The 18,054-nt window shown below is 51.4% G+C and overlaps 1 protein-coding gene across 3 annotated transcripts; it reads right to left on the bottom strand.

The window, feature by feature from the left end:
- Window positions 1-950: 950 nt before the first annotated feature.
- Window positions 951-16,854, bottom strand: LOC144734911 (PWWP domain-containing DNA repair factor 3A-like). 3 transcript variants are annotated; one of them, XM_078617355.1, is made up of 11 exons: window positions 16,647-16,854; window positions 14,364-15,051; window positions 13,197-13,316; window positions 12,041-12,111; window positions 11,487-11,578; window positions 11,069-11,129; window positions 9,970-10,045; window positions 8,185-8,232; window positions 6,869-7,380; window positions 4,986-5,074; window positions 951-3,147 (listed from the first exon to the last, which is right to left on the bottom strand). In XM_078617355.1, the coding sequence occupies exons 2-11, from the start codon at window positions 14,890-14,892 to the stop codon at window positions 3,093-3,095; spliced, it is 1,653 nt and encodes a 550-aa protein (XP_078473481.1). In that variant the 5' UTR covers window positions 14,893-15,051; window positions 16,647-16,854; the 3' UTR covers window positions 951-3,092. The 3 variants fall into 3 exon arrangements, with proteins under 3 accessions (XP_078473481.1, XP_078473480.1, XP_078473482.1); XM_078617354.1 differs by having other exon boundaries at window positions 8,185-8,238; window positions 16,647-16,853; XM_078617356.1 differs by having other exon boundaries at window positions 8,185-8,238; window positions 13,197-13,307; window positions 16,647-16,853.
- Between the last annotated feature and the right edge of the window lie 1,200 nt (window positions 16,855-18,054).

The following is an 18,054-nucleotide window of genomic DNA, read 5'->3' as shown; positions in this document are numbered from 1 at the left end:
CGATGGAGTCTCTGCAGCAGGCTCTCACATTTCCTACTTGGCATTGAAAACAAAGAGACTTGACAGATGTTTGGCTAAACATCGAATGCAGGAGAGGGATGCTGCCGTGGCGTGATGGTTAGCACACACGACCTGCAATGCTGGTCTTGCCAGTTTGATTCCATCTCCCGCCACGGTATTTGGGACAACGGGCAGCTTTCTTTATTCCCCACCTTTGTACACCCCAGCAGTTACAAATGGGTTCGTCGCCAGGTCGCGTGTTGGCGTCGAGCGTTTATAAGTCGGCCAAATGCTGTGGCAGGAGGGGCTGTGTTGAGCTGCCTCTGTGGGGTGCTGCGGTGGCCAGATGTTAACTCCCTCGCCTGGTATGCAGGAGGTTGTGGGTTCGATACTGACGCCTATATATTTTGTGTTTGCATGTTCTCCCCGTGGTCGCATGGATTTTTTCTGCGGGTCCTCCGGTTGTTCCCTCCACGTTTAGAATCGTGCGTTTAAAAGAGTATTTGGCTGCTTTTAATGTCCACGTGATTCGCCACTTCGTTGAGCTTCTGAAAAAGAGCTATATAGCTGTGGGCCTTTCCTAGTAAAAAAAAAAGTTTAGTTTATCACTATATTACAGTACTGAAGGAATAATGTTTGATGTAAATTATGGCAAAACGGGCTACAACAATCCAGATATTACAATCGTGTACGAGTAATTACCACCCATGACATAGTAACCGTTAATCTGCTTGGCACAACAATCTCATCCGGAACACACGGGCATTGGCGACCAATGTCAATGATTCACATTTGATTTGAACCCAGCTGACAGGCCAAGTGCAGCGTGAGGAATACATTACTCACACTGCTCCTCTTTAAAATCCATCATCATCATCATCATCATCCATTTTCCCACGCTCTTACAAAGATAACCCTGCTCCATTCAAGAAACGTGTTCACTCTCAGACTTTTTTCGAATATTCAAAAGTTGCAGTTTATTGCTGATCACTTGGCGTTTTCAAACTTTACCAACAAACCATAATTTTTTGTAAAGTGTGGACAGCACAGTATAATGTGCCCAACATCTCAAATGGCAGATTTGTTGAGTCTGAATTGCATGATTTAGCGTAACAAACATTGTCAAAATATGCATTAGAGAATTGAAAAACACTGTAGGCAGAGCTGTCGTTACGCCCGTCTGGATCCGTGGCGTAATTTTTGGTACTTGTAATTCCGCATGCCAACGATTCATTAAGCAAGTTATAAAAACTCTGCAATGTTAATAATGCATGTATAAAAACATATACAAAGCCGTATACCCCTTTAGTACATACACACCTCGTATAATTATTGCGTATAATCACTCAATACATCTCGTATATATTGCAGTAAATCTGAAATATTCAATGGAAAAATTGTTCAGCTCTTGATTATTAAGGGGGGGGGGGTTACCCCATGTGGAGTGACGTCACCTGCTCATGATTATTAATGAGGGGGGTTGGGCCTCACGTGGAGTGACGTCACGGGTGGGACGGACAGACATTTCTGAGTGATTGTAGTAGGTAATGAAGGTCCCCATTGCCTGAGCATTTAAAAACAAAAAATAGATGACGTAAGTGAAGTTTAGGTATTTGTTATTTTTTTTATTTGTGCACCACTGGCAAAGCGGTATCACCGAATAGCAAGAACTCGGGCCCATTCCTTCCGCGGAAGTCTGCGAGGAAGGGTCCGTGTGGGCCCTTTAAGGCAGAGGTCGCAAACGGGTTTTGATTCCTTACCCGTACCCGGCCGTACCCGACCGGGTATCGGGTACCTGATTGCGACCTCTGGGATGAAGCCATGTTGCAGGCGTGGATGGGTTGATTCTAGGAACTTGAATTGTGAGAAGACGTTGGGAAATGAGTGACAAACGGTGACTCACCAGTGACTCACGGCCTACCCGTACCCGTACCCGGCCGCACCAGGATCGCAAACGGGTACCCGTACCCGGCTGGGTACGGGTAGCCGGGTATCGGGTAGGGTACGGGTATCGGGTACCCGGTTGCGACCTCTGCTTTAAGGTCACCATCCTGGACCAGATAGCCCGACTTGTCGTCACGTCTCTACGCTTCCCCCACACCCATCCCCGTTGTTCTGGAGGATCGAGACTTTGCAGTGGCGGCTCCCCAGGGGGAAGATTTCCACGGCTGCTGAAGGTGCGAGCCATTCGAAGTGTCCTCCGCTCCAAATCACCGCTTCGGGGGTTGGCGGATGGTGCAGTCCCATCTCAGGGGGGATTCCCCCCCCTCTTCCAGGGGCGATCCTAGTGATCGATGCGAGCAACCTGGGGCTGGGGGGCCCCCTTGGAACCGCTCCGGCATCAATTGCAAGGGGCTGGCTCAGGGTAGCAGTCCACCTGGGCCCTTCCGCACTTTCAGTATCCCCTTGGGGAGGAGAGGTCCGTGCTGGTCCAGTGCGACAATGCCAACGGCTTAATCCAAAATCGTGCCAACACCCAAACGCGCTTTTCACGACAAAGTGTTGCCACGAGACGGGAGGGTGACATCGTCATTGTTACCGTGGAGAAATTTTACATTAGTATGTAACAGAATAAAATTCAGAACCTTAAAAGAAAATCTAAAATTATCCTTGTAAAATCCTAAAATGACGTTCGAATCGAAAGCTCATCCCGAGTACACACATCGTAAAAGTGTGGCTGTCACAGGATAGAGCAGGCACTTGGATATCCGTTTGATAAATAAGTATAACCCGTAAAAACAAAGTTTTTCACTATAAATCCTTTATATGCGTGGCGGCTAGAGTCCTCTCGTCCTCTGGCTTGAGATGGCTGCCACCTATGGGTCAGATGATTGCATTGCACCATTAAGCAATTGGTAATTAAATATAATATTTTTGTCCTAAAAAGTGTAAAATTTTGGAATTTTTTTTTCACGAACATTGTCACGCACAACGAGTCTGTGTGGAAAATGTCAGCTCGATTGGATCACGGGAAGTGGGTTAAAAAACGACCGAAAGATTTGCACGGTCCTAAGCAAGCAAGCGAACTTAATATAAAGGATTTTTAAAAAAGGATAGTCTTGTGCCAGGTCCATTCCACCCAGCGTACATCTTCAGGATCCGTTGTCTTTTCCTTTCATAAACTCCTTGTTAAACAGCTCAATCTCCCTGCAAATGAGACGAGAGTCATATAGAAACAAACACACAAACACGGACAGAAATACGGCCGTTGGGTATATACAGTAAAACCTTGGATTGCGAGTAACTTGGTCTGCGAGTGTTTTGCAAGACGAGCAATTTTTTTTAAATAAATATAAATTTGATAAACGAGCGAGGTCTTGCAATACGAGTAGTACGTGTGTACGTCTTCTTGGTTCTTTCAGTAAAGTCACGTAGAAGGGAAATAATAAAATAAAACAAAATAAAATACAATTCTCACGACGTTTCGGCCACAACGCAAGCAGCCGTTCTCAAGTGAAGAACAGGTCTGTCGGAAAGACAGCGTCTGAATGAACACCACCAAGCTTGGCAGCGTATATTTAAACTGGGTTAGGGGAGGAAGGGCGCCTTGACAAAGGACGCTTTGTCTGCCGAGCGTCACGTGATCACAACTGATATACGAGTGCTTTGGATTACAAACACGTTTCCGGAACGAATTATGCTCGCAATCCAAGGTTTTACGGTATAAACAAGGGTGTCGAATGGCCATACCGAAACGCACGTGGTCATAACCGGCCTTGAAATATGTGCACATCAATACAGGCGGTCCGATTTACGAAGATCGATTTTGCAATGCCACCATGGATCGTTGTGCGACGCAGAAATAACGCATCTGCCGTCGCGACACACATTTCAACAGTCGGTCTGGTTTCCGATGTCGCCTGGAGCTTTTTGTTATTCACAAGTGTTTGTGGATGATTTCGATTGTTTTTTGTTTACCTCTTAAAACCCCCACTTAAATATGGCGGGTAAAAGGAATAACAAGTCGTGGCAAGTGACATTTCTGCTGCTTCTACTCTGCATGGGAAAATCGGGTCCCATTTTTCGACGGGGTTTCCAGGAACACATTGTGTCGTAGAAGCGGGGACCGCCTGGACTTGCATTATTTGGCCTACGGCCAAATCGCCTGGAATATGCCGCCTGCAAAATCGCTTAGCAGGGCTTCAGCGTGGACAGTGCTTGAATGGATGACCACCACGCACACTAAACAGGTGTAACGCGGGGCATTGTAGGCAGTCGAAGGCACTGCAACTAATGCCATTGTTCTCCATTCACCCCGACATTCAACCTACAACTCAGTTCAACACACAAATCTGGCTGTCGCCTGATGATGCTGGTTGTGATTACTGGCGAAACGTACTCAAATTGTAGACGTTGTGGGGTTTACTCTTCAATACACCGGTGTGCTGTACTAGTAACAAATTGGCACATTTTTTTACGTGACAAATCTTACTAATTGGCTGTGTCGGGTGGTGGCAGGTTTAACGACACATTTATATTTGCGCGATCTCACCCAAAAACCTCGTATGACTAAACTAAACTACTGAACTACTTTTTATTTTACCAGGTAAGGCCCACTGAGCTGTTTAGCTCTTTTTCAGAAGTGACCTGGCCATCACAAATGATAGCTCAACGAAGTGGCTTATCATCATCATGTGGAAATGTATAGCAGCCAAATACTCCAAATGCGTGATGTTGATTCTGAATGTGGAGGGAAAAACCGAAGGGCCCGGAGAAAAATCCACGCGACCACGGGGAGAGAGACACGCAAACTCCAATTATACAAGTGTCAGGGTCGGGATCGAACCCACGACCTCCTGTATACCAGGCGAGGTAGTAACCATCTCACCTCCATGGCTTCTCCTTAACTGACCGCCATGGTAAAGTCTAGTCACACTCTGCAAAATCTGGCGCGTTAGAAATGTCTTCATTATTAACAGGCGTAAGCTAATCGGTGCAAAATGCTCGAGAAGGGAAGAAGTTGCCGCGATAAAAATGAGCATCACCTTCGACTGCACTTTGGCCCGTTCAGAAACTTGATCCGCGCTTGTTCCCAAGTGATGTCCTCCGTCGCCATCAATGCGTACGTGATCGCCTGCGGATCGCAAACACGGTGCGCGCACAGCGTGGCCTGTCACATCACTCGTGTGGCTACATCGCGCATTTCAGGAGGGACCCCCGAACAAATGGGAAAAAAATGTTAAAATCGTCTTCCCCGGGAATCAAAAACTTGTTGCGAGCCGCGTCTCCACGCTGCGCGCCGCACAGTTCCAGCTTACTTCCATACTCGGCAGCAACCACTGTGGCTTGTGCCTTCATAAAGCAGCTTGCAATATTCTGCAGTTTCAGTGGTGGTTTTTTTATCTTCTACATAGTTTTTTTCTTTAAGCGTAAAAACCCAACATAAGTTACATCGCCATCAGCCCCACGAGCCTCCTGGGAGAAACTGGTGCAGTTTGCTCGTTGGACCAATGCTGCAGAAACGACGCACTTCACGAAGGCCGTGTGGCAGATGGCGTTTGTAACAAACAAACAAAAACACTTCGATTCCCGTGGAGGGGCAGGTATGAAGGAGAGGAATATCTCAGCTTGGTTATTTCATAGAAAATAACGGGGCTTCGTTTAGAGAAACAATGCCTGGGGCATCTGACTCTTGAATGACACCCACAGGATTGAGGACGCACTCGAAGCATCCCACTCCAAGTCCCCGAGATGGTCTCGGCACGGGGAATTGTTACCGACTGCACTGCACACACAGATCACGGCACAGTCGTCTCTCGCTTCACCGTTGGAGGCGCGTGCACCAGAATTAAAACTATTGAAACATTTGATTTTATTTCACCAGGTAAAGTCCACAAAGCTACGGAGCTCTTTTTCTCCGACACACCGGTGTTGCTGTACCAGTAACGAATTGGCACGTTTTGGTTACGTGACAAACCTCACTAATTGGCTGTGTCAGGTGGTGGCGGGTTTAACGACACATTTATATTTCGATTTAAAGATTTCGTGACTGCAGGGATTCATCTTCTTGGTTCTTTCGGTAAAGTCACGTAGAAGGGAAATAATAAAATAATAATAAAAATTATATAATAAAATAATTCTCACGACGTTTCGATCACAACGCAAGCAGCCGTCCTCCTTTCTACGTGACTTTACCGAAAGAACCAAGAAGACATTTATATTTACGCGATCTAACTCAGAAACCGCTTATGACTAAACTAAACTCCTGAACTACTTTTTATTTTACCAGGTAAGGCCCACTGAATTAGAAGCGACCTGGCCACAAATGATAGCTCAACGAAGTGGCTTATCGTGTGGAAATTTATGGCAGCCAAATACTATAAACGCGCGTTTCTAAATGTGGAGGGAAAAAACGGAGAACCCAGAGAAAAATCCACGTGACCACGGGGAGAGAGACACGCAAACTCCAAATATGCAGCAGCAGGTGTCAGGGTCCGGATCGAACCCACGACCTCCTGCACACCAGGCGAGGTAGTTAACATCTCCTAGCCACCGTGATGATGAGAGAGAGAGACACACAAACTCCAAATATACAGCAGGCGCCAGGGTCGGGATCGAACCCACGACCTCCTGCACTCCAGGCGAGGTAGTTAACATCTTGCCACCGTGGCGCCCAATTACACGTGCAGCTCTGTCCATCCACTGTTGGACCAAGGCCTCCCCGAGCTGCGTCGATCGTGGGTTTCCTTCGACTCTCGTACTACACCACGCTGGCCAGTGAAGGTTGGTGCAAGGGTGGTGTCGTGGTCGGCACACCGCATCGAACCGGGCGACCCGAGTTCAACATCGGCGACGTTGCACGTTGACGTGCTCGCACGTATCCGACCGCGCTAACATCGGAGGTTGCCAGAGAAGGCCACGCGGCTACCTCGGGCAGGAGGACGTCGAGGATGAACTGCGAGAGGTCGAAGGCGTCCACCTCGTGGAAGGCGGCGGCGGCGGCGCGACCCTCCGCGGCGCACTCCGCTCGCACGCGCTCGTACAGCTCCAGCAGGTAAAGCGTCAGCCGCTCGACGTGCGCGTCGTCCTCCAGGTACAGCGCCGCGTGCAGCTCGCTCGGCCGCCGCCGCCGCCGCTGCTGGAACTCGAGCAGCCACGGCGAGGGGACGGCGCCGCGGAGGAGCCGGCGCAGGTGGCGCTCCGCCACGCCCCTCCGCACGATCGCGTGCAGGAGGCGCTCGTTGCAGCGCCGCCGCAGGATCTTCTGGCGGTCCGGGAGGAGGCGCTTTTCGACGCTCGACACGCTCGGGCTTTCGACACCGCGACGTCCTTCGCCGTCCGGGCGCCGTTCGTCGTCTTCCGCCGCCGCCGTCTCGGCCTCCGGGACGTCGCGGAAGGGTTCCGCCGGCGAGGAGGAGATCCCGTGCCAAACCGGGGCACCTGCAGAGCCGTGCGACCGTAGCCGTTAACTCGCTGGTGCGCAGGTTGTCGCGGTTGTGCTGCCCGCCTCGCCGATGCGTTTCTCGGGCTGTGCCGCCGTCCGTTGTTCGGCATTGTTATCCAACATCCCGCTCCCCTTGCTGGGCATCGTCTGCAGGAACTTAATTGTTCCGAAATGTTCGGGGAACTCAAGTCGACCCCTTCCTAGAACTGAACCTTTCCCGAAGAAGCTCTCGGAGAGCACATGGGAGTGAAAGCTTGCAGATCACGCCGAACAACGCGCACGGGCACGACCCGAAATCGCATCGGGGAGTCATAAGCGTGGCACAGAAATGTTTTGCCAAATGTGCGAAATCGCTGTGCTTACCCCTGAAACAAACGCAAGGCAGTGCATATATCCATTTACTGCGATGAGCCAGTGGTTGAAATGCCACATTCCTATGGTAGGGGACCGTTGTTTACTTGATACATAACACGGAGGGACTTTAAAACGAAGAAAGCATGGCAAGCTCGCTTTACCATGAACCTTGTCTTTAACGGCCATTCCGTTATTTCCTGCACAGTCCCAGTCACGTTTTTTTGTGCGCTCACTGGTGGAGTGGGCTAAGGCCTACACAGCTCGCTTCACCTGAGAACCTGGTTTTACGATGGGCGACCGAAGCCCGGATTACAACCCCGAATGTCAGCGGTGTGGCAACTTCTCCTGTCGCCCTTATTGATCAATTCAACCGTACCGTTCCCTCGATGCCTTTGAATGATTCGTGATAACCGTGTTGCATCCAACACTTGGCAAACGCTACTTACTCTGCTCAGACTTGCAGTATTCAATGAAGGTTTTCCCCATGCCAGAGCCTGAAACTGAACGCAGACACGCTCCGGTGAAATGTCAGAGGGAGAAAACAAGAAACCATCGCGCATTTATACGCCAGCGGTTAGGTGGCCACGTGAGTTAAGGTCAAATAAGTCGAGCTTTGCCAATTGCTTCTCAGTGCCGACAAGAGGAATCTCCGACCTTTTAACGCTGAGCTGAATAAATGACATCAGTCAGGCACGATGTTAAAGAGCCAACGTGGTCAACGACCTCCTTGTCAACGTGAACGCACAACCGAATATCATCGGCACACAAACGATAAGACCTATCTATATAGATGTAAGGGATCTGCAAGCCACCCTCATGCACACGCACCACGCAAACACGACATCTCCGCTCTCACGACAACACGCACCAATCACACGCGCGGGAATGCGCTGGACGGGGGGGTCAGGGGTCAAAGGGCAGTGACGTCACCCGGACCAGGCATGCTAAACGCGGATGTGCATTGGGAGCAGAGATTGAGGGGTTAAAAGGGGCTGTGGGACGTGTGTTCGGGGTTGGTCTTGGAACGAGTATTGTTGTGCGTTGGTGAAATAAAGAAATGCTTTAACCATTCTACGACTCCTCTTCATATGTATGTTGAACTTAGCCGTACGTAGCCAACCGTGCTAATCGGAGGTGCGGGGGAAGGACAACAAAAGGCAGCCCGTGCTCATGATGACGGCAACCTCACCCATAATCCCAACCAGAATGGAATTGTAGAGGTCAACCACCTTCAGGGCACATCCTCAGGAAACACTGACCACGCCCCGAAGGTGGATGCGAGATGCGTCGTAACGATAAACTCGGCTTCATCGAAGGGGGCGAAATGAGATTACTTTGCTCTTCACTGGGGATAAGCTTCTAGGAATCATCCACCGAGTTGATACCAGATAATGGTCGGGGAAAAATGCTGTGTACTTCATATACTTTCTGTCAGGTGACCCACGGGGTTAAGATAACATCAAAGGTGTGTCCGCCAGTACGAGTGGGCACGCTGCAAAGCCCAGACTTTCAATTAACGAAGTGACGTTGACTCTTGCGGGCAATTCATGATGGTCGACGTGAATGCTGACATCTCCCAGGATGAGTATATTGTGAGCCTCTATCACCAAATGAGACAGAATTTCAAGTTCGTTTAAAATAATGAGGGACAACCTGGTGGTGTATAAACCGTTACAATGAATGCACTCCTATTAGTGTTTTCTTATTGTTTTGTTGTAACTTTCTAACCCCATGCCCCTACTGGACATATGTGGGGGGGGGGGGGGGGGAAAGCTTTATAGCTCATCGGATTAATCGTCCAGTAGAAATAAAGATTCAGATTCTCTGTAACGGGTCCACGTGGCCCCTGAGGCCACCAGTGGGGCCCCTCCTCCTGGACTTGCCATCCTTGATTCGTGCGCCCCGTGCAGCCACCACTATTTCCCTGTCTAACACTCCACCACGCCACGCTCAGTCCACCACTATTCCCCTGTCTAACACTCCACCACTCCAGGCTCAGTCCACCACTATTTCCCTGTTTAACACTCTACCACGCCAGGCCCGGCTTGCTAGCATTCACGTTTTTTACGGTGCGCGTGATAAAACGAGGTTAATCACGCGGAACACCATGGATGGATTAACAACAAAAAAACTAATTCATCCGGCCTTTCAGAGAAGTTTGATTCTTGAGTAGCGCGAGAAACGCGCGACTGTTGGCAGAGCGTAACGTAGCGCACGGTCCACCCCCTCACCGGTCTTGCTCCAGTAGTCCGTTATCAGCTCCAGGTAGAGCTCCATCTCCCTCGGGCAGGCCTTTTTTGCCTCTGCCTGTAGAGAAAAAAAGCGAACGAACACAAATATAAATCACACGCATGCACACGCATGCACACGCATGCACACGCATGCACACGCGCACAACAGTGCCCAGTCATTTACCCAAGGTGAGCCTCGCCAGGCCTCGGTTTCTGCATCGAGATGTTTGGCCGAATCTATTGACGAGTGTCTGGTATCGTGTAGGTCAGGGGTCGGCAAACAACATCGGAATATTTATAGGGTCTGGATCGAACCCCCCGACCTCCTGTACACCAGGCGAGGTAGTTAACGTCTCGCCACAACGGATGCGTATAACGCCGCGACCGAGTATCATCGGCATGCGAACAACGAGACATCCCACGCTCAGCATGACGGTGGCAACCTCACCCGTAATCGCAACCTGAAGCAGTCCTTAAAAGAGCCGCATGCGGGCTTAGGAGCCCCTTGGTGTCGGCAAGGAGTGCCCGGAGGAAACCCTCCACACGGCAACGCGATTGGGAAGGGGGTGACATCGCCACCTCCCGACCACACCTCACTTGCGCGATGTCAGCCAAACAATAGCAACCCTTCATCCATCCAATTACTAACCCCGATAAGTCGGAGAATACAACCCAATTCATTATTGCCGTTATTAAAAGACAAAGATCCCCCGTATAGCCTGAACAGACTGTTGGGGCAAGTGCTGTTAGCGAGCAGCTATGAAAGCCGGCACGGCACACGAGGGGGTGGGTGGCCAGCAACACGCCTGACCGCCTTTGTCTCCCCAGTGGCGATGTTTACACAGCGCGCCAGGTACTTAAGGCCGAGTCGACCTAGGAGAGGCCCAGGGCCAGTTCAGATAACCGTCACTGGGTGTTGGCCGTGAGCGGGAATCGAACTCGGGTCGCAAGGTTCGTAGCGCAGGGCGCTAACCGCCACACCACCGCTCCCCACAAACGCACACACATCACTCGATCACTCGCACAGCCGCGCGGGCACCGGCCCGTAAGCGCCGCGATTCTGCTTGCGATAAAATGACGCGTAGTAAAGCACATTTACAATCAGTTCATATTTTTCTCGGCAGTTGAAGGGCTTGATGTGTTTCACCGTGACCCCGATTCTGCAGAAGGACAAAAACAGCACCGTTAGGTTCCGTTTGAAGGCGAGAGAGATACGGCGAAGGTGTCACGTGATTCGTGTGTGTCAAGACGTTGCACAAAAACAGTTTGACATGCGCATCCTGTGGACGAGCGGTTCCTGACCCCTGGTAGCCCGCGAGGCTACTGCAGAGTGTCCGCAGAAAGAAAAGAAAAAATATGAACAGCATCCCCACCAACGAAATGTAAAATTTAAAAGAACTTGCAGCGTGTGATGATCTGAGAAATGTTTGGAGGTTTAAGAGGAGGTCCCCCGCACACTCGACAAGGTTGGCAGCTGCTGCTCAAAGTTTGCCATCCTGCGGAAGTAAACCTCTTACGCATTCAGCTTTTCCGCGCTCGACTGCATCTTCAAGCTGAAGAACAGCACCACGCACCTCCAGCGGCCCTTCTCCTTGGATACCCGTTTCACCTGCAAGGGGAAAACCGTTCGGGGAACACACGCGCAGGTCAACGCAGCCGTTCACAAAACGGCTCACGAGGAGTAAAATCAGGCTCGGGCGGAACGCAACCATGGCAAACAACAGGACGAAAGCCCCCCCCCCCCACGGGGTCGGGAAAGAGTGGAGGAGATGGAGCAATGAAATCGGGTTGTGTGCAGGTGCCGGTGCGTTACATTGCAGGATCATGAGAGGTCTTTTGGAGGCCTTCATCCAGCAGCGGATTGACCGTGGCCGATGATGATGATGAAAAGTAAGCAGTCGTTAACGCACAGCGCTAGTAGTTAGAATAATTCCTTTCATATTTCTTAACAGAAACAATATCGATCCGGAGGGTCCTTCCAATTGATTTGCAGTCAGCGGCTATGTTGCTGTGGTTGTTGCTGTGGTTGTTGTTGTTGTGCCATGCGCTGCAGCTGTGCGTGTGTCCTCACCACGGCAGGGAAGTAGGGCCATCGCTGATACTTGCACCACACCAAGTCATCCTTCTTTGGCTGGAAAAAACCTTAAGACGACGACAACAACAACATTAAAAACAAGTATCCCCCTTTACATTGCTATTGGTACATAAACCAAATCGGATATTTTAAATTGTAACGGTTTAATAACCTACAAAAATATCCTTTTGCCACACACCACCATCGCAAACGAAACGTGGTTAGGCATGGTTCAAACAGAGGACGCATTTTACATCGTGACCACCACTCGCTCGCTCAACGCTCAAGTTATTTCTTTAACATTTGGACGTATTGACCGTTCACTGGTGCAGCATAACACACCAGGTCCTCATAACACAGTTTAAAATCAAAAACTTGAATCGGCAAATCTGTTTATCAGTGTTTAATTGACCTCTGTCGCCGAGTATGACGCGATTCGAAGGTTTATTCAGTCGACCGAGACCTGCTAAAAAAGGTCAACAGTGACCGTCGATTTGGGTCCGCTGAATCGAGGAACCGTCCGACCACGTCGAGGGCACGAGGAGTCAAATCTCGCTGCCTTTGGAACACGGGGCCAGCCAATCGTCATCAGGGCTGGGTGCTGCTGCCACGGCGACAGACTGCGAAGCTTCGTGTTCAGCTGCTCGTATAACCCGTTCGTCTTCCGACTGCTTCGACGTCGCAAGAAATGATTTTGACGCACACCGCAAGATTTTCTGACCTCGGTTGCGAATCGCGGGAAAATAAATAATTACAGTAAGAACTCCTCTTAACGATCGCCCCTGCTAACGCCTAATTGCTTAACGACGGGCCTCCATGGAGCCCAATGTGTAGTGTAGATATTAATGTATTAATATCGATTGTTTAAATATTATAAAGTATGTTTTTTGGGTGAAATTTTTTCACTTTTGATGCTTTCTACGTGTTTTCTATACTCATTGCACGACCAACTCACTTAACGACCAACTCACTTAACGACCAACTCACTTAACTCACATATGAACTCCAAATATACAGGCATCACAGTCACGAAATGAACCCACATACTTCCTATACCGGGGCAAGGATAGTTAACACATCTCACCACTTTTTTTTTTACACAAATTACCAAAAATACATAAATAAGCCATGAAATACATTAACTCGCAGTCACCTGGGCTGGCGTAGAGACTGGGCAGAGGCTCCTCCTCGCTGCTGCTGCTGCTACGGTTTTCCTCTTTCCTCGGCTCTCCCAGTGCAGGGCTGGGAGACAGCGTGCACGACCCTGCCCCAACTCACCCACAATCCCCACTCACCCACAATCCCCACTCACCCACAATCCCAACTCACCCACAATCCCCACTCACCCACAATCCCCACTCACCCACAATCCCAACTCACCCACAATCCCCACTCACCCACAATCCCAACTCACCCACAATCCCAACTCACCCACAATCCCAACTCAACCACAATCCCCACTCCTCACCCACAATCCCAACTGACCCACAATCCCAACTCACCCACAATCCCCACTCACAAAACGAACCTAGACTCTGACCCTAAATCTGACCACTCCCTTCCGCTCCCTCGTTAGCGGTCCTAGCCATCACGGAAGTGTTCACTTGATAAAACTGATGCTTTAGTATTGTGTAGGGTTTGTGGTAGGGGTTATGATCAGTATTTATGGGTTAGAGGAGTGGATTAGGATTAAAACTTGGCAGAAGGATTAGAGGTTCGTGTTTAGCGGTTAGGGTTACGGGTTAGGATCTAGGGTTTGGTGAGGGGTTAGCATTTAGGGGTTATGCATGTTGAACATCTTTCCCACTGCACGCAGCCAAACCGTGCTAATCGGTGGTTAGGGTTTGAGGCAGTAACACCGAAGGACATTTATATTTTGCTGCATCTTTAAGGACAGCCGTCCCGGACTTAAACGCTGCTGCCTCACGTGGAGCCCGGCTGGCCGGTAGAATGACAAACACGTGCCATTTCTTTGGACGATGATGGTCGGTGCGGTTTGGTGAGGGCAAGAGAGTTGTATAGTTGCTGCCGAAACCATCCATTATGCATGGTGCTCGCTCATCCAAGCACTGTCCAGGCTCAAAACCGCTTAAGAGTCTGAGATCTGACCATCAGGCACATTTACAGGTTATTTGGTCATAGGCCCGAGTTCTTAAAATTATTGTTTTATATATTAATTAGGTGAATCGTATGGGCACTGGTAGTCAAGTTAAAAATAACCCCGCGCTCAATACGACAGCAGCCCAAGTTCACAGAAGCCGGTGTGTGTGGTACAAGGTGTTTCAAAACCGGCGTTTCAATACCGGCTGGCGCGACCCACCCGTGCCACCAAGCGCGTCCCAACCCTCCTCTTGAAGCGCCGCCGACACTTCCAAGGGCGCGCTGGGCACGGCATTCCCCGCGGCCGCGGGAGCGCCCCTCGGGGGCGAGCGGCGAGAGCTCTCGAGGCCGAGGCACGCGCGCCCTCTCCGTCCTTCGGCCACCGTGGGCACCGAGACGGCGTCTCGGTGCCCACCGTCGGCCGCCTCGCCGGCAGCGGCGGCCGCGGCCGCCCGCGCCAGGCCACCCCGCGAACGCCACCCGGGACGCGTCTCTCCACGCCGAGTCCCCCTCCGACTCCGCGGCGGGGTGCACGTGGCAACGGCGGGGGTCGACGCCTCCCGCTCGCCGCCACCTTTGCTACTTCCAGCCCCGACAGCCTCGGTCTTCCCGCTCTTTGGCCGACATCTGCTGGGACTCCGCGATCGTTGTCGAGACGTTCGTTCATCCGATGGGCTCCTCCGCGGCTGCCGAGTCGCTCTCTGAGCGCCGCGGCGTCCCGTCCTCTCCGCGTCGCCCGCCGCGTCCATGCCTGGCTACGGCTTGCGTGGCGCGCCCTTCGTGCGGATGGAGGTGGACGCCATGCGTGGAGCTTGGCGCGAGGACCTACGGAAGCGGCAGCTTTCCGCGCACCGGTAATGGAGCTCCTGCATCCCCCCAGAGAGTCCACGTCATCGCCGTGCCTCCTGCTGTGGGACCATCCGTTCAGAAGGGGGCAATAACGAGCACGAAATGAGTTATAATCTTAACTATCCGATACATTTCAGAGTGGTTTCATTATAGCGCGAGGATATCATTAAGTTGCAAGCTGTGTTTCACATGCATAGTCTGCAGTAGTTTCAGTGGGGTGGGGGGGGCAATGTTGCTCTCTGTAATCAAAATTGAGTAACGTGAAGCGTCATTTTTCAAATTTGCCAAATTTGTAACGTGGCTTCGGCACACAATGACGTCACGGGATCTTTAAACGTACAATGGCACGAGTCAGTATTGCTATTTAACTAAAAACTAGTTTTATTTTACCAGCTAAGGCCCACTGAGCTACGTAGCTCTTTTTTCAGAAGCGACCTGGCCACAAATGACAGCTCAACGAAGTGGCTGATCGGCGTGTGGAAATGTATAGCAGCAGCCAAATACTCTAAAACGCGTGCCGATTCTAAATGTGGAGGGGAAAACTGGAGGAACCGGACACGACCATGCCCGGCCGCCTCTGTCTCGACAGTGGCGATGTTTTACACACCGCGCCGGTACTCATTTGAGGCCGAGTCCACCTAGGGGAGGCCCAGCACCGGGTCAAGATAATCGTCACCGGCGTTGGCCGTGGGCAGGAATCGAACTCGGGTCGCCGGGTTCGTAGCGCAGCGTTGCGCTAACCGCTACACCACCGCATCCCAGGAGTTTGTGAGGTTACAAACATACACACGAACACACACACACACGTGCAACGACAACAAAAATACACAAAACGTTCAACACAACACGAACAATCCAACGCAATGAGATGAGCACAAGGTCCTGGGCCCAGCCGCGTCTCTACAAACCCGCGCAGAGGAACTCAACAACAACCAATAACCAACACTATGTGGCGGTGACGTTACAACGGTGCATGTGCCAGGCTAGGTGCACTTTGAGGCTGTCACGTGAAGTGTCGAAGGCTCGCTACTGGCGGCAGGAGGCCACGGGACAGAGCCTGCGGGTGCCATGGGTTGACCGACTGAGATGACCGGGAGATGCACACCAACTGTACCCCCATACTGTGCCAACTCGCTCTATTTTATACGCCAGGCGCTCCGCTCGTTGTTGTGAGCGTCGCTCTTCCGCCCTCTGTTGTTGTTGGAGGGCAACTGCCTCCAACTGCCCAGTAGCAGCAGCGTCCTTCACGAGCCTCCTCCACAGAGGCCGATCTTGACACCGCTGGTACCAACCATCAGCAAGTCCACTCAGCTCCATGTCCTCTCGTACCGCATCAGCTCCATCTCTTCTCTAGCCCGTGCCGTGCTCGTTTAGCCCCCTCTATGCGGCCCAACAGAAGCTGCTTGGGCATGCGGTGGCTGGGCATGCGGGCTACGTGAACCCAGCCAGCGCAGCCTCGCCCGCCGGAGGCGCTCACCGCTGGGAACGTGTCCAGACCGTTCAAGGCATTTGTGAGCTCGTAACACAACCCAGCCTACAGGTCAAACCCACGATGGGTGTGTGCGTCTCCTGGACACAACAACAACGCACGCGCGCGCACACACTCCCGCTATCACAACAGCGGACACGTAGCGACCACACGACACGAACTCACCATCTGCGAGCGCTGGCCGCTTGCAAGTTGCAGCAGCGGCAGTAGCAACAGCGTAGCCCTGCCGCGGCAAAGCACGTCAAAGTGTCTCTGTGTGTGGAGTGTGTGTGTGTTGGAGCTCTCTCTCTCTCGTGTGTGTACTGCCTTCCGCGAGTGCACGAGAGCGGAGCACGTGGGCGGTTCTTCAGCGGCACTTCCGGGTGTGGGCGGCACTTCCGGGTTTGCGAGCCGCTCCCTACCGCAACCTTCTCCGCCCTGGTTCAATAACACAGTAAATTCAGCTGTGACGGTCCCACCTGATGACGGAGACTTGTGTTGCCTCCGAAACGTCGTGATTTATTATTTTATTTCTATTATTATTTCTATTATTGTTTATTTTTATTGTTTATTTTTACCTACGTGACTTTACCGAAAAAACCTAAGAGTATCAATAGGGCGAGTTGAGGCCGGTGGCCGGGGCGGGGGCGGGGGGAGCTGACACCGCGACGAACCCACTGCCACCGACGCTTGTATCCGAACCGGTTGCTGGGCCCTCCCCTAGGTCGACTCAGCATAAAGAACAAAAAATGAGGACCCGGTGCGGTGTGCGCGTGCGTGTAAACATCGCCGCTGGGGAGACGAAGGCGGTCGGGCGTGCTGCTGGCCACCCACCCCCTCGTGTGCCGTGCCGGCGTTCATAGGTGCTCGCTAACAGCACTTGCCCCTGGAGTATGTCAAGGCTATACGGGGGGTCTTTGTTGTTGTTTGTAGTTTTCTCGAGGAGCCACGTGCGGCTCCTTACGAGTCACTGCGGCCTCCACTGCAGAGATCCCCGGGGGGACCTCATACTCTTTATATATATGGGGCGCTGCAGTGGCAAGATGTTGACTACCTCGCCTGGTACGCAGCAGGTCGTGGATTTGATTACTACGCTGACGCCTGCTGCTGTATATTTGGAGTTTGTGGCGTATCTCTCTCCCCGTGGTCGCGTGGATTTTTCTCCAGGTCCATAATAGAGGTTTTTGGGCTAGATCGCGTAAGGGGCCGTCCATAAATGACGTCACGCACCTAGGGGGGGGGGTCAGACATTTGTGACGCCGTGCGACGAAGGGGGGAGGGCAAAAATCGTCCAAAATCACGTGACGTCATTTATGGACGGCCCCAAAGACAAAAAAATGTCTGTCCTTCTTCTTTGAAAAGTCGCCGACCCCTTGGTCTTGAGTAATCACAGAATAACCACGTACAGGGAATATGTCCTGCATTAATCGTTGGATGAAATGGTCAAGCACGCTGGACTTCCAATCCAGAGGACGTCGGTTGGATCCCTGGCACGCAGTGCCGGATAACACTGGTCAACACACTTTTTCTGGCATAAGGTATTCCAATGCTTATAATGTAATTTTGGGGTGCTGATTCCAAATCTGGCATCAAT

This window comes from Lampetra planeri, chromosome 53 (genome assembly GCF_965212315.1).
Source record: "Lampetra planeri chromosome 53, kcLamPlan1.2.h2, whole genome shotgun sequence".
Taxonomy (NCBI): Eukaryota; Metazoa; Chordata; class Hyperoartia; order Petromyzontiformes; family Petromyzontidae; genus Lampetra; species Lampetra planeri.
This window is presented reverse-complemented; position numbering and strand designations above follow the sequence as displayed.